Source organism: Eleutherodactylus coqui, chromosome 2, assembly GCF_035609145.1.
Source record: "Eleutherodactylus coqui strain aEleCoq1 chromosome 2, aEleCoq1.hap1, whole genome shotgun sequence".
In the NCBI taxonomy this organism is placed as follows: domain Eukaryota; kingdom Metazoa; phylum Chordata; class Amphibia; order Anura; family Eleutherodactylidae; genus Eleutherodactylus; species Eleutherodactylus coqui.
In genome coordinates this window covers 156,430,829-156,456,894 of record NC_089838.1, presented here as the reverse complement: position 1 = coordinate 156,456,894, position 26,066 = coordinate 156,430,829, and the positions used below count along the sequence as shown (strand labels likewise).

The following is a 26,066-nucleotide window of genomic DNA, read 5'->3' as shown; positions in this document are numbered from 1 at the left end:
AAAGGGTAGTACTCTTATAAGCAAACTGACAGTGCTGTTCCAAGAACTATTACGGCTGTCCTATAATCACACAATGATGATATAATAAGTGAGCAGCACCTCCATGATCCACCCTGGAATGTATATGTGACACACTGCCAATACCAGTGACCATGTACAATGGACCACATTTTTTATGATTTTTGGAGGTAATGGTAGAGGTTAAAAAATCAATTCCAAAATTCTGCAAAGAATTTGTGTAAAAAAAAAAAGAAAAATAGCGACATTTGACTTTCACTCTGTCATCAAAGTCAAAGGCCGCATGAGCATCCTTGGTCTGATCATCCCCGCTAAACAGATCATAAGGACCACTGAGGCTGTTCGCTTGGGTGATCAGACTTGTAGTCAGGCCGCGATTTGCAGCTGTTATAAGGATGCAGGGATGCGCCTGCATTACGTATGTGAAATTACACGGTTGGTTAAGAAAAGTCACAAACTGGTGGTGCAAATATGCGTCTCTTTGTAGCATCTCTGGAAAGAAATTCAAACCAATTATTCCTCCTCCACCAGATTTATTGACGGGTGTTCTCCTTTTATTAAAGCACAGTTCTTGCCAGCTGATCTCCAGTTTAATTGGCAGAAAATGTGCCATTATTGATAAATGCTCACCATTGTGTCTATAACTTGTGTACAGTGTGGTCACTGATACAGAAAGTCATTAATACCTGTGGAGCTGACTTTAGAACATCTTGAAGGTAGTTTACTGTTGTTGAATTACAGGAAAGTGGTTGTGTGAGTGGAATTAATCTTTAAGATGTATTAAAGGAACACTAATCATAAAAATGCACAAAAAAAACAGTAACTCTTTTCTTCATCTGTACATTTCCTTTGATCCTATTTTGTCTTATTGCAATTAAAACTGAGAAATAGATTAGGACATCTCTGTAGACCAAAAGCTGAGACATGTCCCCTCTCCTCCTTACTGTCCTGTGTCTGCCTGAGACAACTGGAGCATGAGTCTCCCACATCTGCCATGTCTGTAGTGGGGCAAGAAGATTTAAAGGTATTTTTCAGTAATGGCATAAAATGATGCAGCCAGTGAAAACTTGTCATAGGATTGGAAAATTCATGTGCAGCCCAGAGGTGGTAAGGGGGTATGGCCATGGAGTTCAATGCCACAATGTTCCAAAGCAGCACCTGCTTGTTGTCTCTTGGCACTTTCTGCTTTGGGGCATTTCAGCAACCCGGAAAACAATCTTCAACTACAGTTTCCAGATTGTAATGTGCTTGTAATCTTGGGTTGTTTGACACGTACCCACTATGCCCTCTAGCTTCATTAGTCTCCACCCAGTACATCTCCTGCCCCTGTCATTACTCTCTCTTACCACTTACTAGTTAGCTCCTGACCATCCCATCGCCAATTTTTCCTTCCCCTTTATCATTGTGGGAGCATCAAATGATATCTCAATTACACATTTATAAATGCCCATGCGTGTTCTGCAAGTACTGCGTGTGTCTTGTGAGATCCAGCCTGTGTACTTGACCATGAAAATTTCAAAGTTTTAAGATGCTGGGAATATGGTGGAACCTCATCACATGGTGGAAAAAAGGAACAAAGCAAAGTGGTTAAATTGTTTTCCCTTTTACTATTGTAATAGCAGCAAAATGATATGTGCTTTGAGGCATACAAGCCTCTTCTTCTGTAGAGGGTGTGCTTATTATTTGTATATATATATATATATATATATATATATATATATATATATATATATATATATATATATATATATATACATATACATATGTATCAGCTCAGGTACTGTCAACAGCTATAGCCATCCACTGTTACACATATTCGTATACTGTCCTTTCTAGCCTTGTGAACTCTTGTAATATTTTGTTGTCAAAGCCTTTAGCTAACATTTTAGAAATTTGATATATTCAGTTAAATACGCCCACCATCACAGTGGGGGCTTAGATGCCCAGTTTAACCATAGGGTGTATCTATATCCTTTTTGCTTCCATCTGGCCAGTGTACTTTAGTATATGACAAAAAGGTATGGAAAAGTATAGTAGATTGTAATTCCATACAACTGTATTAAGGAAAGAATACTGCACAGTATACTTTTATTTTCTGTTTGTTTTAACACGGTAGCCTGAGTCACACGCCTTTGTTCAATATGGACATATTGGGAGTTTTACCAGGCGTATATGTCAAACGAAGGCCAAAGATGTCATGTGAACAGAGTCTCAGCTTTGCAAGGAGTAATGCAGAAGTAAAAGTAAAGCAGTCCATTGTGCAACAGCCCCATATATTAACATCAAAATGTATAATTATCTTTGTCAACTTGCAAATGTTTTACAGAAGTAATAATAATAATCTTTATTTGTATAGCTCAACTTATTCCGGAGCAATCTGCTTCCAAAAGCAAGGCTGGCCATATACATTAGGTAGCAGTCATCTTAAAGCTTGTCCAGCTGAAATCTACTGTATCTCTTCTACCCCCAACCCCAATGCACATGCGTACATGATTTGGCCAAGTATGCAAGTCTTGTGGATAGGGTAGTAACAGCGAAGCAATGTCTGCAGACATCCCTAACTGCAGCCTAACTCCCTGAGAACAAGGTTTGGATATGTTCTTAATTTGACTGCCCAATCCTTATCTCCCCCGACACCTGCCGGTAGGTTTGTCCACTATCCATCTAATGTGTATGGCCAGCTTCTCCTATAATGAAGTGTTGTATGCCCAGTCAGACACTAGCAAGTCATGTAATGTTTTATACAAGGGCAGATAAAACACTTCTGCGTAGCAATAAGATATGGGAAAGCATTGCCGCTGTGTTACATACCGAAAGATTGTCTATATATTAGTTTTTATTGTCTTTTTAAATAAGAATCTTTGCTATGAATGATATCTTGTTGGAGCCTTAAGATTTTTTATTTATGATCTTCCTCAGCACTGTTCATGTATGAATAATAGATTTCTTCTGCTGGAGAGATTTAATGTTTTCTGGCCAGAAGCAATAAATATATGCAGCTAGTCATTGGCTCCCTCTGTGGTGGAGTCTTTGGAGATTTTCTTTAGCTCTCATCTGCTTTACTAAATAGAATTTTGTTTTAGAAGTTAAACACATAATTCTTAATATTTTGGTGTAAATGAGTTTTAATAGTATTGTAATAGATTTACTGTATCTGACATTTTGCTAGTGGGCACCCTTGCATAAGGCTTTAAGGGGGCCAGTGTCTGAAATACTGTACTATCCTGCACAAATGTCTAGTAATGTCATTGTATGGGGGGCTTATAATTTAGTGCTATTAGGCAAGTATTTGGAATAGCTGTTATATGAACCGTGAGCAGCATGGTGACTCAGTGGCTAGCATTTGCATGGAGTTTGTATGTTTTCCATGTGTTTGCAGGGGTTTTCTCCGTTTACTAGTTTCTTCCCACACATGGGTTAATCTGCTTTCTGTGATATCAGCCTTAGGGCTCCTTCACACTGGCGATAAAATCGTGCGATGCAAGAGTGAGTGAAAACGCAGAATTATGAAACCAATGGTTTTCAATGGTTTCCTTCACATTTGCGATGTTTTCACTCATGCGTTGTAGCGCTAAAAAAAAGGGGGGGTCATGTTCAATCTTTCCCTATGGAGCCTCCTTTTTATCGCATTGCAAAGCACAAACTTACAAGTTTTATGCAATGAGTTTTTAACATTAGAAGGTCCTATTGACTTTTACGCTAAAAAATCACAACAAAATCGTGCGAGAAAATTGCAAGTGACAATGATGTTTTTTCGAGAGAAATCAGCGCCGATGCTCAAAAATCGTAGGAAAAAGTTGTGATTTTGCCACAATTTTCTTGCGGCGACATCGCGATCGCCAATGTGAAAAGCCCTAAGTTTACACATTTCTGAGACCAAATCAGAAATTGGGAGCACCAGATCATGAGCCTATTAGGGGTTCTTTCTATTCGGCAAATCGTACGTCTGCTTATACTAAACGATGTAGCAGCAGACTAACAGTGATTTTCAGTTCCAAATGAAAGATCTGGTCAGCGGTAATATAATGATTTATTGCTGATCATTTGCTGTTACGAGCTGTTAGGACCAGTGTGAGGGTATGCACACAAGGCGCCTGGCATCGGAACGCCTTCGACAGACCCCAGTAGAGAGGATTGTCTGATCGTTGCACGAGCAGCTTCAACTGTTTAATTGTCCACCATCCAGATACAGGTGGCACATTGTCACAGGCCACTGTGTCTGTCATAACCCTTTACAGGCGCTTGGCTGAAGGACAATAGGTCTTATGGTGCCCATTACATTTATTGTCTTTGACACCCACCCATTTTCATCTCCGTTTATAGTTATGTCATGAACGATGAAATTGGACTGCTACAGAATGGAAACAAGTTGTCTTCAGTGACGAATCCAGATTAAGTTTGGGCACTGACGACTCCAGTGTTTGTGTCTGGTCACTGGGGGGCGTAGCGCCTCAATCCTGCTTTTGCAGTGGAGCGGCACACTGCCACCACTGCTAGTGTGATGGTCTGGAGGGGGGGGGGGGGAGGGCATTGTATAAAACAGTCGGTCAATGACAGCTCAGCAATATGTTCAGGACATCCTGCAGCCACGTGTTCCTCTCATGACAGGGCTTCCAAGGAACATTTCCCAGGGTACTAAAGCCTCCATGCCTGTCTGTATCACATCTTTCATCCTATCTAGAGGCAGTACAACCTAGAGGATAGATTTTTTTATTTGACAAGAAGTATATATCATAGAATGTTAAGAGTTAGAAGAGACCTCCAGGGTAATCGGGTCCAACCCCCTGCTCAGTGCAGGATTAAATCATCCCAGACAGATGTCTGTCCAGCCTTTGAACACTTCCTCAATGTCAGAAACGTTATTCTAATATGAATATTAAGTATTTTAAATTTTCTGAAGCTTAGTTTTCTACAACACAAGGGAAAGGAAAGGGATTTGTTATTTGTATAGCACCAACTTATTCCTCAGCGCTTTCAGGTAAATTTATTAGATCCCAGAAAGCTGGGTTTTACCGGCCTCTAAAGGATGGAAGGCCAGGTTAACCTTGAGCCGCCTACCTGAAACCATGCGGGGATGGAACCTGCAACCTTCAGGTCGTGAGCGAGAGCTTAGGACTGTATACTGCTGCTTTAACACTCTGCACCACACGAGACCCCTAAAATAAAAGGTCTAATGTTTCTCAGTGATATTTTAGCTACTACACCAGTTTGTTTGTTTTTAGCTAACTGTATTTGAAGGGGGATTTTTAAGATCACAATGGTGGCTCAGTGGTTTTCATTTTGGAAATAAAAGCCAATACATATACTTTTGGAAGAAGTACTGTTTGTGAGATATCCTCCTTATTGTAACCCCAACAGATCGCTCTGTTTACCCTTCCCTGCTATTAGAGATGCCCTTCAGTAGTTCTTCATCTGCACTCAAGCATGCACACTTCTTTCTCTGCTGTGCTGAGGCTCACTGTCACTTTACCGTCTCCTGTCTGGGGCGAGTATGTGCAGAGAAGACATACATGTATTGCTCACTCTTTCTACGAATACGCGGGTGATTTAGCTGCAGCTGAGTAGGCACCTTGCAACATCCCTGTATTCACCAATGGTAACATTGCAAATGAAAAGCATTTTATATATCCTGTTCAGAATATCACGTAAAAGTACCTGCATGATCAATCAGTTCCTCTTACTTACGGCTTTCCTTGCTCTTGGATTCTGTAACCCGAGTGTCTTCTCTATATTTACAAAGTGCAGGAGCAGGGACAGCCGTCCGTGATCGCTCTGCAGTTACCTATACAGATGCCATCTATTATGGTGCAGTCAGCAAGGGAGAGAGGCCGAGGATTGCCGCAGTGAGCATACATAACTAGATTGGACGTACAGCACCTGCCTAACATATGTATTGATAGAATCTGTTTAGATATGTTGGTGTGTATCTTAAATTTTACCTTTTCTCCTTAAGGAGAGCACCTAGACAGTGAGTGAGGAGACTTAAAGGCCATTTCTGGGTAATATGCAAATAAGGGAGATGAAACAATACTTCCACAGTGCCACCTATTGGAAGGCAGCAATACCTAAAGTCAATGTTAGACTCTTTGTACAAGCCTTGCAACAACCCTAAAACAGCTGTTTGTGCATGGGCTCTGACTTTGCTTTCAATTCTTGGTCATTGTTGCAAGGCTTGTATAATGAGTCTAACATTGACTTTTGGTATTGCTGCCCTCTAATAGGTGGCACTGAGGAGGTATCTCCCTTATTGACATTTTACTCTATGGCTATTTTTCACCATGTCCAGCCTGCCTGGTGAATTAAGAGAGGCACTTGGGAGAATGGGGTCACAAAAAACATAGAAGGGGGAATTAAGTCAGTTGTTTTGGACATCTGACTGCCTATTTCTACTTGCTATGTGGTTACTGCGATTTTTGTGAAAACGCTTGATTCTGGGAGAACCCACTTTTAACATAGTAAAAGAAATTGTTATGTATTGATGAGCTGATCTGTCTCTGACATTTTGTCCCTAATCCTCCTCAAATTAATCTGCTTTTTCTAGGATTGCTTAGAAATCCTATGCAGTCACTCTGGGCTGGAGCCAGAAAAGAAAGAGAAGTGTAACCGGACGGTGCACGATGTGGCAACAGATGACTGCAAACAGCTCCTGGAGAATCTAAGTGAGTCAACCATGTCATTTTATTCTGGTGGCTCAACATTTAAACTGTATAGGTCGCACATAGTCGTAAAGCCTTACCACATAATCCTATTACTGTCTGGGGAGAAAGATTATCACGTTACATCTATTTATCTTCAGAAGACACAATTTCAGAAGTATCTAAGCAATATAATAGTGGCTCCTTTTAGAATCCTAACACACTGTAACCAGGGGTTGTAATATCTTCCAGAATGGAATCTTCTTCTGCATTTGCACCCATTAGTGGAGGCTGTGCAGACATGATTACACCCGTTACAGTCATATAGTATGTAATATATAGTACTGTGCTATGATTAGATATTTTGTCTGCTCTACCTCTAATTCCTGAGAGTAGAGTTTATTTTCATTACTGAATAGTACTTTAAAGGGGTTGTCTCGCGGCAAACATCAACATTTTACATTACCCCATTCCCCCTGTCACCCCCCTGGCATAAAATAGCAATTTAAAGCAGTTTTTAAACCGCTTGCTACTCACCGATCTGACGAAATATGAAGTTTTAAAAATCTTCTCCCTAAGATGGCCGCCGGTCCTTTCCCAGGGATGCACTGCGGTTTTCTCCCATGGTGCACCGCGGGTCTTCTCCCATGGTGCACCATGGGCTCTGTGCGGTCCATTGCCGATTCCAGCCTCCTGATTGGCTGGAATCGGCACGCGTGACGGGGCGGAGCTACGATGACGACGCGGTGACCAGCTCTCCGGCACGAGCGGCCCCATTCACCAGCCAGAAGCACGAACTGCGCAAGCGCGTCTAAAAATGCCAGAAGACATCAGAATTAGACGGAGCCATGGAGACGGGGACGCTAGCAACGGAGCAGGTAAGTGAATGACTTCTGTATGGCTCATATTTAATGCACGATGTATATTACAAAGTGCATTAATATGGCCATACAGAAGTGTATAACCCCACTTGCTGCCGCGAGACAACCCCTTTAATCTATTTATTCCTAAGTAATATACTTCAGAGATGGGCTGACAAGCAGAGCTTTTGATTGTGTCACACTCTGTCAAAAAAAATCAAGCATCAAGAAGTTGTTGTTCTGCTGTAAAACTCGGCATGCAGTGATGAGTTGTGATTAGATGAACGGTCTTGTCACCTGAGGCCCTAAAAGTTGTTCCACTCTTGACCAAGAAAAAAGGCTCTCAGAGGCTACTTTTGTGTGGTGGACCTCTTTTTCCGCTTGCATAGAGCTTATTAACCAATAGATGCCTCTATGACAGAATCAAAGAGATTTCACCTAGTTAACAGAATCTGAAAGGCGGTGCATTATTAGAATGTGAGAAGATGGATGGTCGTATCACCTGGGTTTTAAAGTCGAGATTGTTCGGTGTTGGGACCAGTGGATGTGTGAGGGCACGTATACAGCTCCAACTGTTTTATTGTGTGCCATCTAGAAACTGGTATCACCATCGTTACACCCCTGTGTCTGTCTGAACCTTTTCCAGGTGCAAGGCTGAAGGACATTTGGTCTCACGGTGTCCATTACGTGAAATGCCTTTGACACCCATCCACCGTTGCCTCTGTTTGCAGTGGTGTCGTGAACAACGAAACTGGACTGCTACTGAGTGGAACTAGGTTGTGTTCAGTGATGAATGCAAGTTTAGTTTGGGCACGGACTATGGCTGTGTTTGTCTCTGGAGACCTAGGGTTGAGCACCTCAATCCTTAATTTGCTGTGGAGCGGCACACTTGTGTGATGGTTTGGGGGGCCATCGCATACAACAGTCAGTCACCCCTAGTAGTGTTAAGAGGGACAATGACAGCTCAGCAATATGATCAGGACATCCTGCAGCTACATGTGTTGCCTCTCATGGTAAGGCTTCCAAGAGGCATTTTCCTAGCTCCCCAATGTGAGGAGCCTGAAAATAATTCCCATATCTCTGGTCCCTTGAACACTGGTGAGGGTAGTAGAATACTTTTGTTGGCTACAGTCACATTGGTAAGTCAGGGTAAGAAAGTAGCCAACCACAGTTCTCCATTGTGAAGACCATGACATGTACCCATGCAATTTTCAAATGATTCCAAATACCTGACAACAAAACTCTTATATGTATGATATCTTTAGGATTTATATTCTAGCATTGTTGTATTAAAGGGGTTGATACCATCAAGTCAACCCCTGTCCATATACCTTAATGGGCAGCAGCTCCGGACCAACCACATATTACATGGACGGCCATTCATCTGCTAGGATGTTGTAAGGAAAATCAACTACTTACTGAAGGTCTTGGGACATAGATCCCAAAAATGGGGGTTTCATGATGATGTGAATCTTTTTAAAGAGGTAGTTCACCTACTTTTTTCAAATATATGGTTCAAACAACAGTAATAGAAAGCTGTAGGTTTAAGTCATTCCAAACCTTGTTGCCCCTAGTATTTATCAGAAATTGCTCTTGAACCTGAATACCTGATTAATTTAAAATGGTTTTTGTAGGAACATATTGCCTGATGATAAACCCTTTGAAAAGACCGTGACGGTTAGGAAGTCGTTTCCTAGTAACCAAACTGCTAGACATCATTCATCTGTTCAGTTTCGACTCGATTGGCACTGTGCTGACAGCACAGAAGGATAAAGGAGCCTGGCAGCAACAATGTAGACCTGCCATTCTACATCTCAGGATGTGATACTAATCAGATTGAAATGTCCAAAAAATATGTACATGTTTCATTTATACTACCTCTTTCAATGAAACCTTTAAGCAGAGTATCTCTTCAAATGACACACATCCCAGCTGAACTAAATATCCCCAAATACTTGTCTTGATCGCATGATGTTGTCACTAGTTACTGCAGCGAATATAACACATTATAACTGCAATGGATGTGTATTTATTCGCAGATGGACTCCGGATTCCTGTTAAGATATTTCTGGATGATAACACTCAGATAAGCGACTGCCCAAGTGATTTTGAGAGTGAGGGCATCTGCTACCTGCGCATTCTCAGACACACAACATGGGATGATTTCTCAGCAGCTGTGAGTCAGGTCATATTGAACCACTTCAGTGTCATTACGTCTGATGGATGGGAAAGCCAAGAAGTCTTGACATTTAATAACTCTGCTGAATTCAACCTTGGATTTGGTCCAGTCACTGACCTGTCATTCAAGCTAGGTATTGGAATTTTCGTATGTGAGATGTATGACTTGCGTAAATGTAGTGACATTGTTGCACGCTTGTGTATTTGTGTTATTTTACCCGTTTTAAATCAATGCATTTGTATTACTTGATCAATTGATATGATAGTTTGCAGTACTGGGCCGCAGTGGAGGTGTGTGATCCTCTTTAGTAAAAGAAAAACAAATTGATACAAATGAGTTTTTTCATATTTTTCAATTATAAAAATAGTTGCTGAATTTGATCAATGCCTATTAATCTGTTAGATTATGGTAACCTGATTATAGTGACAGAGTAGTGACAGATTTGTAATGGCAGGGGGGAAATCCACCAGCTTTCTGCAGCAGAATAGAGCAAGCTGCATACTAAAAGGGCTGCACAGATTGGTTTTTGCAATGTATGATTAAATGTTTTGGAAAACCCATTTGCCTGCATTGCAATGTAGTGGGTTTCAGATCTTTGGTGTGGAATATATTTCACCTATAGCTTGATTTATAAATCTAAGCTTAAAAGATTGTAAACAAGTAGATGCAGTTGACACATTTTGAGCATCTTATTAAACACAGAGTAAGCAAGTTCCATATTAAAATATGTAACATTATCTCTTATTTGGTTCGGCACTAAATGTTCATAAAATTTGTTATTTACAGTCTGTTTCATCTCCTCCTAAGGCCTTGTTCACACGAGCGCTGTTTTCACGCATTAGAGGCGCATGAAAAGAGCGCTTCTATAAGAAACAATGGTTTCCTAGAGAAGCGTTCACATGAAGGAATTTTAGACGTGCTAAATACTTGCACCAATCAAAGATAGGGCATGCGTGGCTACAATGTCTGCATCTAAGGTCCGTCGTGCAAGAAAAGATAAGACCTCACCTATTTTGGGTACGCTGCTCAGGAGTTTCCATTGACTGCTATGTGAGCAGAAGTCTATGGAAAGAAGATTTCTGCTGACCAAGGGAACAGCCCGCTGCTTAACGCAGGACATTTAAAATGTGCTCCCCAGAAGCACATTTAAAATCTCCTGCTCTAAACTCCTGTTAGTCCCGTAGCAGGGAGACAGAGGGAGAGCAGAGCTATGGGTTAATTCCCCATATCAGGGGGAGAGCGGAACTCTGGGGGATTAACCCATAGCAGGGAGAGACAGAGCGGAGCTATGGGCTTATCCCCCATAGCAGGGGGAGAGCGGAACTCTGGGGAATTAACCCATCGCAGGGAGAGACAGAGCGGAGCTCTGGGCTAATCCCCCATAGCAGGGGGAGAGCGGAACTCTGGGGGATTAACCCATAGCAGAGAGAGACAGAGCAGAGCTATGGGTTAATCCCCCATAGCAGGGGGAGAGCGGAACTCTGGGGGATTAACCCATAGCAGGGAGAGACAGAGCGGAGCTATGGGTTAATCCCCCATAGCCCTGCTCAATATCTCCCTGCTACGGGGAAATCCTGAAGTCTTGCGGGGCTTCTTCTCTCTCTCCTCCTGGAGCATCTGCCTGTTCATGCGATTTTTAGCACAGTGTAGGTACAATTTCTTTTTTGCGCACCTACAAAACAGTGGTCGTGTGAACGAGGCTTTAGCTTATAGAGCATCAGATCTGCATAATTAGTGTCCAAAGAGCAGTTTGTATGAATGCATTCCTTACATGGACATCACTCTGTGCAGTTATGTATGGTTTCAGTTTAAACACATGCTTTCCATACAGCTTCTGTTTTTTACATGGCTAATCGGGTATCAATATGAAAATAGATTACCACGATTATTACTAAGGCTAGAAATAAAGCCTAATGTGCAAAAAGAATACTGTGGGCTCTAGAATAAAATGTTAGGCTATGTTTAGATAAAATCCACCTCCTGAATAGGAGCCATTTTAGCCTCCTGTTGAAAATAGGTTAGGTCATATAGTGCATTTTTCTACGTATATATTCTAAAACATATCTGAAAATAAATGTAATTCTAATTACAGTAATCCATGTGAATATGCCCAGAGGCCCTTAGTGGATTTTACACAGCTCAAGATCCACTCTGAATTTTGGTGTGGCATAAAAACGCACTAAAATCTGCATGTTCTGCGTGGATTTTAATTTTCAATGCAGATTTCATTTCTTCAAATGCTGAAATCTGTGTCAAAATCTGCACCAAAATCCGCGTGTTGCATGCACATTTCGATGCAGATTTTAAGAATGCCATATAGATAGATATAGCTATTAATGTATGAAAGCCAATTTTATAATTGGTTACCATTCAGTACTGCAAGAATTAGTCCTTTTAAGGGCTCTTTAACACGGATCCAATTTTCGGCCAGGATGCAGCGGAACTTGCAGAAATTCGCATGGCTAGATGCAGATTTAAGCCACTTTCAATTTCATATCAAAATCTGCATATTAGCTGTGCGGATTTTGCTGCAGAATGTTCCGTAGAACCATAAATTCCACTGCGTCCTGGTGGAATAATTCTCCTGTGTGACTGCACCCTAATTTAAGGCACTCCTTTGTTTTTATTCTGCTCTATTTTTTGCTAAACTCTCCCCTTATTCCTCCCTAAATGAATTGCCCATACTCTATTTTGCTTTCAGGAAATACTACCTGGTCTGTTGGGCAGATTTTCCTTCAGTCACCATGGGAATTCCTCAGAATGAGCAAGGTAGATCAAATCACAGTTTTCCTGCCAGGTAAGGGATGTTATAAGTAAATTTATCATTGATTCATTAATAATTAGGCTGGTTCCACATTACATTTATGTGACTCTAGCGTTAGTTTTGTCTTGGTTTCTGTCCTCCATGCAGAAAATGCATGAGGACAGATTCTGGACGACACCATAGGGGTCAATATGTGAACCAGAGACCCTTTTGCTTTGTTCGTATTCCAAGATGCCTATGATACTTTTGGTAATAGTATGTGCCGACTTCATGTATTACAGCTGATGTAAGTCTTTTCTTAGTTAAGATGCTTTTTTTTGCAAATGTTATTTTATTCAAGCAAGAATCAAGGGATGGATAGTATTGCCATATAGTAGATCTTATGCACAAAGGATAAACCAAATAAAAGTGCAAAATAAAATGTACTTTAGAAGTACCAGTGTAAACTTGAAATATGTATGTGCCATTAAACCCTAATACATTTATGATCCAAATTTGTAAGCTTGATGACCTGGGTAGAGGATGTTGTCCGGATATATCCCCTAGCAGTAGCTTTATCTGCAGAAAGAATTGACAAGAATCACTTTGGAGGTCTGTGTTCTCAATAGCCTTCAATATGGTAGTGAATACAGGTAGTTACAGTGTGGTGGATTTATTTCCTATCCATTATGACATCTTCATGGTCCTAGGTGGCCCCGTCCTTTCATTAGTTGGAAAAGCTTTATTTTTGTAGGGTTCAGTACCATGTGAACAACAGAGGTGGTGTGAGATTTAGCAATGTTGCCTTGTAGCATTGTAGACCCGTGTTCAGCCCTTACTAGGACAACACCTGTATGCAATTAGGATGTTTTGCAGTATATGACTGACATTTAGTGTCCTCCTATGCTCAGCAAATTGGTAGGTGAATAAGGCCGGGATAGCAGATTGAGTTATGGATGCCTGAAATAATGGATTATTTTATGAGCACCATTGGAGATATGGATTAGTGTGATACATTTAACGCATGTTTTATCTTTTTGCTATATCAAAGATGTTATATTTTAGGATAACTACCTACAGATTATTTTATTTAGCATTGTAAGGCTGGGTTCACACAGGGCGGATTTGCCGCGGAAATTCCGTGTGGAATTTTGCCGCGGCAAATCCGCCTGCGGCCGCTAATCTCGGGATTAGCCAGCCATGTGGACGAGATTTCTGAGAAATCTCGTCCACACGGGACGGCCAATCCGCTGCGGTAAGTCAGCCGCGGTTTCAAAATATGCAGCATGTCCATTCTTTTTTTCTTTCCGCCGTGGCCGCGCTCTCCTCTATGGGAGCGCCGGCCGCAGCGGAAGAGTGAGCGGCCGGGCCGCTTCAAAGCTGCCGCTGGTTTTTCCGCGGCGGTTCTCCCGGCAGATATCTCACGGCTTCGGCTGCGGCCAAACCGCGGGATTTCCGGCGGGAATACGTCCCGTGTGAACCCAAGCTAAGGCAAGAAGTCCAATGTGTTTTTGCTGGCTTCTTTGTAATTGTTTTCTGTTTTAAAATTTATTTCAAGAGTATTTAATATTTCATGTCTACTATGTCAGGTCCAAAGGTTGGATGTCTTAATAGTGTGGCTTATGCATCAATGATCCCACTCCAGACACTTCAAAACTTCCTCCGTTTGGTAGGTTTTATTGTAAATATTTTATCTAGGTCATGATGTCTTCACACACGGAAAATTGAGTTGCAGAATTATCTGCAGCTGTCACACTTCTCCAAATGGGGATTGCACAAATCTAAGTTCTCACCACCAAAACAACCGCATTTAGATGAATGGAGAGGATTTTCAGTTGGACTTTTCTGCACCAAATCTGTTGCGTGTGAATATCCCCTTTAGGCCTTATGCACACGACTGTGACAGGCTCCACAAGCAGAATATCGCAGCGGAGTCCATCACGACGCCCCCCACAAAGACCCCATACTCCCCTCCGGATCCGCTGAGCGAAGTCCCACATGACGCTCCGGAGCGCATGCCCAGTACAGCGCATGGCCCGCTGGCGGTGTCATATGACGTGCTCAGTGGTGGGCGGGGCGCGTATTCACGCTATACTTCAGCTGTGATACAGCGGAAGTATAGCGTGACGGGCGGCTTTCATTGACTACAATGGAAGCCGTCTGCACGTATACCTGAGGCAAATAGGACATGCTGCAGAATTCCGTGGTGCAATTCCGCAGCACGGACATTGAGCTATTAGGTTCAATAGAACCTAATAGCTGCAGTGAAACGCCGCGTCCGTGGGCATTAGGCAGTAATGGCCTATTGCTAGTATCGGCTATCACTTCCTGGTCGGTGTGGGACCAACAACTTGGATCTCCACTGATCCTGAGAACTAAGGATGACTACACACAGTGGAGATTCTGTTTTCTCACTCTCACTCACACACGCCTCTGTCTTTTAGCTCAATAAATATATGTGGCCACCAAGTGGTGGTTTTATGGGTTACAGCCTGCAAAGAGTTTTGCTATCATGTTGCAATAATGTATTGAATTTGTATGGTGAGTTCTTAACAAAATTTGCAGAAAGTTAAATAGGTTGGATCATATTAGAAAATCCTGGCCTCTTCCTTCATGTAACAGTGCCCCTTTTGTCCATACGTTGTGTGTGGTACTGCAGCTCAGGCCCATATTTGATACAGTAGCAGACATAGTCCTTGGACAGAAGTATTGCTGTTCTTGTAAGAAAGCCATGCGTTCCCTTTAAGGGCAGACACATCTGTTCATTAAAACTTGAAAAGGAGAGTTTGAAAACTAAGCGGCGTGACACTTCAGAATAGTGGCAGTGCTTCATGACTTTTATACTATATGATAAGTTAGTTATATACACAATTCTGCAACAGACACTTTTCACAAGGACTACTTTATAAAGATATTCCCTGACAATATAACGTGATGATGGTGGTTTACAAACCTCAAATCAATGGACGGGCTCTCTTTACAAAGTAATGACACAGTAAATCCAAATCTAGACCAGATTAAAATAAGCCCTGCTGCCTACATGACCATGTTGCCATCAGTCCTGTCACTAGGTAAGTTATTGGTGGTACATATTGATATTGTATGCTTACTTCATTCAATGGAAAATGGACTCTTCAGGAAAACTCACACGAAACACTTTCCCTGACAGGTTTTCTCTAATGTGAATGAGGGTTGGGTGGAACAAGCTATTGCAACAAGATATCTAAGCATATACATGCTGTTGTGTGCGTTACATCTGCATTAAAACATTACTGCATAATATACTATTCCCTATGAATAATGAAGGTATTTAATATCACATGTTCAAGGAGGGGGCTTATTGTCATTATACCCCCCTCCTCCCGAGTAAGTGCGACTCCTTTCTGTTATTTGACAATAACCAGTTGTCGAAACTTTCAATTCTCTGAGCGCCGAAAGTTTTTTTGTGCTAATAGTTGTTTTCTATGAATAATGAAGGTATTTAATATCACATGTTCAAGAGGTTGAATATCATTTCTGTACCCCATTATTTATATAATTCATTGCCCTATGAAGGTTACTAATGGGAACCTTTCTATTTGCAGGTTGAACAATATCACAATATCATCTTCCAAGGTCCAGAAGGAAGCTTGCAGGAATATATAGTGGACCAGTTATCATGCTGCATCAAGGTATCATGTTGTAGCTGGTTAATGGGGTATTCTGGTGACTCAAAGTGAATGTTATATGCTTCATATTGTGATAAGTAATTTTGCAATATAATGTTATAACTTGCTTTATAAAGCTGCAGAGATATTCTTTTGCCTGTGTTTTTCCCAATCTGCTCCCACTTAGTTCTCCATTGGTACCCAGTGGTTATGACCTGTATGCTCCGCTGTATTACTGGTCAGACATGTCAGTGCCATCAAATTCTGTAATGATGACAGTTTGTACAGTTGTGTATACACACCCATCAGTAACTGCAATGGGGCATTGTGGGAGATATAGTTATTGCACTCCATTTTTAATTTTTAATATAAACGATATATGTGTAGAAACAAAAAAAGGAAATTGGAAAGAAAAAGAAACAAAAGAGGAAGAAATAAGCAGTAGAAGGGGAAGGGAGGGGAGAAGCATCGATATCTGGTGATCGTGGTCTTTAGGCGGAGGCCTGGGGGGCGTCTCTCTGCTGGACCTTCCCTGCCTGTTGGTTATTGTTCTATACCTCTTAAGTTAGGCCCTGTTCGACCCATCTCTTGAGGTTGTCTGAGTCTCTAAACGCTACCCACGGCTGCCACGTCTTGTAGGTAGTTTCCCAGGTCTTGGGATCATCCGCTCCTAGCTCGTCATATCTCATAAGGGTGTGGAGCTCCTCTATCCACATACCTCTGGTGGGAGCGCGTGGGGAGCGCCAGAGTCTCGGGATGAGTCTCCTCATTGCTATTATAAAAAATCTTAGTAGGCCCGTTTTGGCTTCCTTCACTGATCCTGGGAAGAGCGAGAGCAGAGCCAACTTCGGCGTCATTGTCACCCTCGCATGATTAAGTTGGTTGAATAGGGTTGTTAAATCTTTCCAGAGGGAAGCTACAGGCCGACACTCCCACCATATGTGGGTCATTGTGCCTCTGCTGCATCTCCAGCACAAAGGTGAAGTTTGATGGAAAATCCTCTGAAGCTGGTCAGGGGTTCTGTACCATCTTGATAGTATCTTGTAATTAAGGTCCTGAACTTTGCCTGCTGGGGAAAGTTTATGTGTTAGAGCCCAAATCTTAGACCAGTCTTCTTCTGACAATTAACTAGCCAGTTCTTGTTCCCAGGACTCCCTATATCTCGGGGTTTCATCCTCAGCCTTCGGCGCCAGCAACATCTTGTACAATCTGGAGATCATATGTCTATGATTCGTGTGTGATAGATAGAGTTGTTCAAATGCCGTAAGTGGAGCTGTTAGGTTTTCTTTAGGTATCAGCGAGTTCACAAAACCCCTTAGTTGGAGATATTGGAGCCAAGATCCCGGTTGTGGTGGGTTCTGTCCTAGGATTTCTGTCATGGGTTTTAGGCCCGACTGAGTCACTACGTCTCTTAGTCTGGGAGTCGGTGAGGCTGGGAGTGATAGGATTTTCTGGTGGAATAGAGTGGTTTCGAATATGGGGTTCGCCGTGAGCGGAGTTAGCGGCCCTGGGATATTGACCAGATCATAGTTGGGTGCTTAGCTTGCCCATGTTTTGATTAGTTGGAGGCAGAAGGGGGAGATGTTGGAGATAGAACTAATCCCCTTGGGTGGGATCCAGAAGGCTCCGTCCAGGCCGTTGATATCGCCTGAGTGTTCCATTTCCACCTAAAGCCTTGAGCTCCTGTTTTTAAGTATGTCTAGGGCGCACGTTGCAATGTTAGCCTTGTAGTAGAGGGAGAAATCCGGAAGACCCAGGCCCCCCTTCCCTTTCTCCCTTGTCCAGTTTGATGATTTAGAAGGGTGTTTGGAGTAATGGCAGTGAGTGGAAAGATTAGGGAAATTTTGAAAGTTTGCCCAGTCTCTGGAACACCCCTTGAAGTATGGCTACATACTGTATGTACAGCTGTAGAATGCTGATAAATGTTATCTTTTCATAACAGCACAAAGAAGAGGCTACTGGATTTAGCTGTGATATTGTAAAGGTTGAGGTGGAATCTGAGTTATCCAAACAGCAACTCGTAGACATATTCATCAATTCAGGTAAGCACTGCAGCCTATGAGATGATCTAGTTCCCTCGATCTAAAACAAACCATAAACTGTGCTGATTGCCCAAAGACTTCTATTTTGTGTCCTAATAAGGCAATGTAAGGGTACTTACTGATTTATCTACTGTATCATATACTTATATTCACTTTCATATTAAACTTGACTGTATAGTAAGTACCAGCACCTACAGACGATATTCCCGATATGCTCAGGCACACTCTAATGTGCAAGTCTTTTTCTATTGTATATTTTGCTCTATTTACTTTAATAGCTTCCACCCAGCAGCGGCACAGCCTGGCAACAATGACTAGTGTCTACAAGCTTAGATACTTTACCATGTCTATTGAGTAAGCTTGGTTCTTTTTACCATATATGTGCCTTAGACTTGGATTTGGAACAGAATGTATGTGGTGGACTCATCACCGCTCTGCACTTATTCTGTTTCAATATTAACATGCTTAGCCTGTGTATCCAGAGACAATAGCTAAGGGCTGTGCCACATGCACCCTAACCAAATCCAAATGCCTATGTATGCTTAATCCTAGTCTATTGTATGTTATAATGTGGTGGTGTTGCTCTTAGTAGAGAAAAGCAAAATAATCTTGCAGATATGATTCTTTTTAATGGTCAACAAAAATAAATGTTGCAGTATGCTTTAGAAACTAATTTGACTTATTTATCAGGCTAATATAACTAAATATCTGAAGAAAGACATAATATATACACATACATACATAAATATACTCTATTTATTAGTACATCCTCCTGTGGGATGTTAGAATATCGAATATAAGGATTCCATCTCCATGGTGGCTAGGATGCAAGGCCGGCATTTGGGGTGTGCAACCTGTGCAACCCAAAAGGGCATATGACCCTACCGAGATGAAGGGGGTGCCGCTTAATAGAGCCTCTGTCTACCCATGGACACTCTGCCTAGTAATCATGAAATGCCATTGGATTGCCATTACCTAGCTTTTTTTTTTATTATGATGGGGGAAGGGGAATGCTTGAGGTCCTGAGTTTGAGCCCCGTTGGAGAAAACGTTTATTTTCCTGTGAACTATCTAAAGGGGAGTTTATCTGTATTTACTATTGTATCAGCTTATGGATGGTTTCTAATTATTTGGGCTTCAGCCACTTTGTCAAGTGGTTACTGTCTTGGTATTGGAACTCTGGAGCCCTGAATTTGAATCCAATCATCGACCTTAATTGTACAAATGATTTGGCAGGGTAGCTACAGTCTCTTCAATGGAAACTTTAAGATAGATTATTTTATTTTTCAGGTGTATACAAGTGTGGGATCAAGAAGTGTAAATGTTGTAGCAACATACAGTCAGATAGAAAAGAATCGGACACTGGGGACGGGAGAAAATTCCTGATAAAACAATTCCTGAACTGCAGCTCAACATATTTGATTTACCTTATTGAGTGCCCATGTAATCTAAAATACATAAGGCGCACAACAAATGCTCTCCGAATGCACTTCGGTGTTTTATAGCAGGGTTCCCCAACTCCAGTCCTCAGGGACTGCCAACAGGTCATGTTTTCAGGATTTCCTCAGTGTTACACAGGCGATGTCATTATTGCTGGTGCCTCAGACATTGCCACAGGTGTTCTTACCATAGGATATCCTGAAAACATGACCTGTTGGTGGTCCCTGAGGACTGGAGTTGGGGACCCCTGTTTTATAGAATAAATACCCCTTTTTGATACTATCTTGGGTTGACTCACTTCACTATATGCGATATCAAAACCATGAGAATTCCGCATAGGGTTCTTTAGAGTTCACCCTGAGTGCAGGATCTTCTTTTGCTTTTCATCTCTACTTATTTCATTTTTCACTAATTGTTTACCTATGTCTAGAGATGAGCGAGCACGCTCGGTAAGGTGAGTTACTCGAGCGAACCTCGCTCATCTCGAGTAACTGCCTTCTCCTCCGAGCATGCTCGGTGGAGCGGTGGGGGAGAGTGGGGGGGGAGAGTGAGAGAGATCTCTCTCTCCCCCTGCTACCTTCTGCCCCCCCCCCCCCCCCTGAGCACGCTCGGAGGAGAAAGCAGTTACTCAGGATGAGCGAGGCTCGCTCGAGTAACTCACCTTACCGAGCGTACTCGCTCATCTCTACCTATGTCCCTTTTCTTCTTTTTTTAAAAAAAAAAGAATAATATTAAAGCTGCCTGTCTACAGGCGAGGCAAAATATCGCTAGTGATATTCCTCTGCGGGGGAGCAGGGGGGAGAAATGACAGGTCTCAGCGGCGAGCCTATCTGATAGATAGGCTCACTGCAGTGATTCGAAGCATGCCACAATTTGAATCCCGCGAGTGGAGAATCGCTATGATTCTCTGCTCGTGGACATCGGGCTGCGCTTTCCATATTTAAGTCTACGGAAAGTGTTCACTGCGTCGAATTATCGCCGCGGATAATGCAGTGACATATCGCCTGGGGACAGGAGGTCTAAAAGTTGTTAAGGTGAAAAACGCACTTAATCAGCATGATCCTATCACACCTTTATAGCCTATCTTTAGGTTAAAGGGCGTCTGTCATCACCTTTAAGCTCCACAAACTGTGTTATGGGGCTCAAAGTTGAGGGGATGGGGCTCTGAAGAGCTATTTGTTATACTCATTGGGTTCCCCGTTCCAGCAGTGTTTCCCCAAGATATCACTGTGCGCACACACATTGACTTTTTTCAGACTGCTCTGTGTATGTGCTCATCAATAGAGTTCAATAGGAAATGGTTCACACACAACTTTGTGAAAAGAGTCTGTGGGTGTGGGTGTGGGGGTGCGGGTGTGGGTGTGGGGGTGCGGGTGTGGGTGTGGAGGCATAGCACTGGAACAGGGAATCCAGTGAGTAAAAAAATCAGTTTGCCGGATCCCTATCCACTCATCTTTGACCCTCATGATGTAGTTTATGAGGCTCAAAGGTGATGACGGACGAATGACTTTAAAGTGGCTATTTCGTCATTGTGGCCCACAGAGCCATTTTATTCATACTATAAATTTCAATTTGTCATACAATAAATGTTTTGCTCCCATAGATATGCTGATTATTGCCACAAACCCATTGTTACTTGGACTGTTACATGACTGTGATTACTGTGACTAGTGATTTATCTCTTTCAGGCTATTCTGTAGGTTAGTGCAGGGTATCCTGTTTTTTAATTATAATTGGATATCTGCTTTTCTATTCAGGCTGCCTGATTCCAATTACTGATACCCCTCCATCTAAGAAGAAAACCATTATTGTTCTAGAAAAGTTGGAGAAGGTCTCCATATTGGAACTGCTTGGAGATTTAATGTCTTCATTAGAAAACCGAGGCTTAGAAAATCCATTTTGTGTTCAGAGAGGTAATAAAAGCATATTACACTGCTTGCACGGATTCATTCCTGAGCATTATATTTATCACTGTCACACCTCTTATGTGTTTGTTGTAGCCAATGGAGTGTCTGAATCATACTATTTCCATGAAGATTGCTTTTTGATGGGTACAGTGGGAAGATCACGCCTACAAGGATCTGAACTACTAGTTCAGCAGCATTTCCGTTGGGTCCAACTGAGATGGGATGGAGAGCCAATGCACAATTTACTCCATAAAGTTTTGAAGCGGAAGGTTTTACAGAAGGTATTATTATAGGCTGTAAAAATGGCAATGCTTATATTACTACATTATTTAGACTTCATTGTTAGGTGTTCTTTGCACAATAGTAATGTGTGCTCAAATGGTTGCACTTATAATGTATTGGGGCTCTTCAGAAATTTAATTTAAATTAATGTTTAACTTTCTCCTTACATTCTCATTCACCAAATCTTGGCCATATGTTAGATCATATATGCAAATGGGAAGATGGAACAATGCCTCTACAGCACCACCTATTAGAGGGTAGCATTCCTGCAATGTCTGAACTTTTAACAGGCCTCATAACAATGACTGGGAATATAAGCCAAAGCCTTCTCCAGAAGGAAAAGATAACTGTCGCGGCTTGTCAGTCACAACAGCATCATGGCATGGTGGCCTCGACGCAGGCCAAGACCTTTCACCTTGTTATGCAGGACAAGGGTTAATGCACCATGTGCAGAGACTGCTGGGTGCTGTCTCTCTTTGCTGCATGGATGCATGCTGGATTAGCCATGCCTGGGAGAAGGTTGGAGGTGTGGTTCTCTAATTGCTCTGCCAGTCCTCAAGCATGGAGTAGCCTTATATTCTCACCCCTCCCTTTGCTCTATGATGCTTATTTAACTCCATAAAGGAGTAGTGGAGAGTGGATATCCTCTGTGCTGCATGTACTGCTACTTCCAGATAAGTTGCTTCGGTTTACTTTTCAGTTGTATTTTCTGTTTTCATTTCTGTATTGAGTTGCTGTTCGATTCATCGCTCCATGGGCCTCTATAGGGACAATCAGGGTCCAGGAAAAAGACCGTTGGGCTGCCTCTATCAAGGCGATTACTCCGCTTCTAGGAAGGGACCCTTCATCCCCCTGTTAGGTTAGGGCCAGGCTTATTTCTCCTTGGAGTGGTGTTACTGTTCAGCATTGCGTGATGCACACTGTTCTACAGTGCATAGTAGTATTCAACTGCAGTGGTTGTGAACGTCACCCTGTGTCCCATGCTGAGTGTGGTGCTTGTTTGCCGCATGGACGTGTCAATAACCTTCTCTCCCTAACGAGAAGCTTTACCCCTCCTGACTTGCATAATAGACCTCTCACCCAGCTAGCCAGCAACCTACTGTACACTGATGAGGGTCAAAAAACGTCTGTATATGGTTATCTTTTCCTTTTAAAGAAGCCTATGGTTTTGCCTTATATTCCTAGTCATTATTACAAGGCTTGTTAGAAAGGTCAGACATTGATTTGTGTGCCTACTGCCTACTGATAGGTGGTTCTGTAGAGGCATTGTTACATCTTCCGCTTTGCAGAAATTTCCAAGGGGAGCATGGATGGCGTTATAAGTTCACTCACTAGATGCTCTCCCTAAGGAGAAGCTTTACCACTCCTAACAATGTTTTATTTTTTTGTAAATTGAAGCATATACTGAAAAAATGTCTGGGATATATACAGTTTATGCCTTTTTAAAATTTTATACCTAAGTGGAATAAGACTGTAAGCAGAGAAGCACAGATTTAATTGCCACTTATGCAAAAAATAAATCCATTCAGCTCATCATGGGAGCCATTTCCGTTGATTCACTAGAACAAATTATGAACATCCATCAGAATGCTTATCTGGCCTTTAGTTAAAGTCTATGCTATGATAAGCCAATAGCATCCCTTTATATGTCATACAAGTATGTTGTTGTTCCCTACTTTTTCCTCCTTGACTTCCATAGTTTAGGCAGTGAATTAAAAGATTGGGACTATACATTTCTGTGAAACCTGAGTGACTTTGACAACTATTGTAGCTTCATGTCTCTTACAAAAATGGCTGTTGTAACTTTGCTTCTTTTTGGACCAAGCTACTAGTTAGGTCAGGCTCACACGAACGATCTGGATTCTGCATGCGAGTTCCCGCAGCCAAATCCAGCTGTGAGCCCGGCTGGCAACCCCGCGTACATGCTATTTCTGTACTATTCATGACTGCGGACACTTGACGTCAGTCATGTGCAGTATAGTTTTTTTTTTTGTAAATATTTTTATTAACGATGACACTGGTACCTGCAGCCTATCCGTAATGTTAATTGTGGATGGGCTGCGGGTCAGACGCCTCCATTGACTTCAATGGAGGCCATCCGCAGCAAAATAGAGCATGCTGTGATTCTTCCTCTGCTCACTGAATACGCAATTCATTTCCACAAGTGTGAAGGAAAAAGCGATTTAAAAAAAAAAAAAATTAACATACCTTTTCAATACATGCCATTTGCTGCGGACGCCGACCGTGGATTCCGCAATAGTAATTAGTTTACGTGAGACCGGCCTTAAAGAAATTAGGAGAATAAACACCTAATCTCACGAACAGACACATGGCAAAAAGAGAATATGGCAAACCTAAGTTTTTACCTTTGCCTAAAGATCCATTTTACACAGTCGCTGAACCTTCAACAAACTTTGCATAAATCAATAGGCAGATATAAAGAAACTATGTCTTATTTGTTACTATATCGGTCTTCAGAGAACTAGAGTTTGGGATCACTAGGGGAAGTGAGATATGAGAGTACTGTTTCTTTTTTCTTTTATACCGATGGCAGCAGTTTCTATGTTTTTAAGTTGGGTAACCCTTTAGTATATCTTCAGTTCACATTACAAATGTGAAATGGTTAAATGTCATTTAATATTTATAAAATAACACTGTCCTCAATAAGAATTGTGTATCTGGGAGAAATGTCACAATTGATTTGCAGCCTCAGCACATCCAGAATGCAGAACTATTGATCATCACTTGCTGTGATTATAAGACAAGTGAGGAGTTCTCTGCAGCGTGTGGTACAGTCACATTGTGCATGTGAGCTGCAGGAAACCTTTTAAAGATTACTAAAATAATTAGATGCCAGTGTATAAAAATGGATGAGAAATCACAATTATGATAAGTTTTACATTTTCAACCCCTGTTCAAATGCCATTAGGAAGCTGTGTAATGCTTTATTTCCCTTGACGTCCTGTTGTGGGGGAATTAAATCATTGTGGCTGGTTTCTCCTACTAATTACTGTTGATTGCTTGAGGTCCCAGCAGTGGGACATCCTGTGATGAGCTAATTATTATTCAAAGTGGACTGGTATGAACCGCACTACTTGTCTCATGCAAAGGTGATCTACTGAGAGTCATACATTGTGTGCATTTACTGTAGTTGTAAACCCCAAAAGACCACCGTATATCCTCTTTATGGTGGCCATTCGGGATGACGCTTCAGTTGAAGAAGCTAACAAAGCTGTGTCTGCTGCTGGCCTGGTGCCTAAGACTGTTTCTAACAGCCTAGACATCGGATAGCAATTGGAGACCAATAGCATTGGTCTCCAATTACTTTAACCTCTTAGATGCTGCGGTCAGTGCTGATATCAGCATATAGGTGGTGTGGAGTGCATTTCATCACCCCACATGCCATGGCCAAATAATGGCTTCCAGGTCTGCTATTTAAGGTGGCCTATGAAGCAAAATCTAATATGCCTATCTGTCATTTAGAAAAAGGACCGATGGACTTAATACACCATACTATATAAGTAGGGGAGTGTATTATGATCATATGTTCAAATCCCAATGTGGTACGAATAAATCTAGTTAATAAAATGTTTTCACATTAAACACAAACTAACACTAAAAATGAAAATAAAAAACCTTTTGCCAAACTATAAATGATAAAGTACCCCTACAAAATTGGTATTGCTGCATTCATATTGGCCCATACTATAAAGTTAAGTTCTCTAGCCTGCATAGTGTACAGTCCTCAATTCTCCATGGTCTAACACAGTCCTTCCCTAGATTCTAAGTCTAGTGGTACCAATATCCTACTCTCTTAAGTCCCTACCCTGGAACTTTCTAAAGTATTACACTGATGGAGAGGTTAGGATGCTTTTGATGAAGAGCCAGGTCCTCTCAAGTTTTTGTTTTTACATGGCCTTTACAGTATTGCCCAAGTGCAAGCCAATTTTAATTATATTGACCAGCTAGACTGTTTTGTTGAAGGAATCCTGGTTATTGGTGGGAACTTCACTTTGACCCCTCCTTGGATAATTCTATTGTATTTCTCACCTCTTTCATTCATTCATCTAACACAGGACATAGCCTGTTGAGCTTCCTTGGGGTCAGGTTTGGAAAATACTGCATAGTATTCTTGCCATGCAATCCCTTGCATATGTTTGCACAGGGTGTGCTCCATTTTAGAAAGGTAAATCAACTGTCTATAAATTCACATGATAAATACTAATTTTTAACAAGTTCTGCTGTAATTTGTTCAACTCAATTAAAGTTTACCTAACTTTTCAGGCAACTTCAGAAGTATCTTCCATCTGTGTA

General features: G+C 41.7%; 1 protein-coding gene across 1 annotated transcript in view; it reads left to right on the top strand.

Annotated features, from left to right (window-relative positions):
• CTTNBP2 (cortactin binding protein 2) overlaps positions 1–26,066 on the top strand; it is a 111,579-nt gene that overhangs the window by 69,624 nt on the left and 15,889 nt on the right. The window contains exons 9-16 of the mRNA XM_066591818.1: positions 6,560–6,677; positions 9,553–9,825; positions 12,394–12,489; positions 14,025–14,104; positions 16,020–16,106; positions 18,025–18,124; positions 21,321–21,476; positions 21,564–21,751. Coding sequence (XP_066447915.1) covers positions 6,560–6,677; positions 9,553–9,825; positions 12,394–12,489; positions 14,025–14,104; positions 16,020–16,106; positions 18,025–18,124; positions 21,321–21,476; positions 21,564–21,751 — 1,098 coding nt within the window. The remainder of the gene's footprint in view (positions 1–6,559; positions 6,678–9,552; positions 9,826–12,393; positions 12,490–14,024; positions 14,105–16,019; positions 16,107–18,024; positions 18,125–21,320; positions 21,477–21,563; positions 21,752–26,066) is intronic.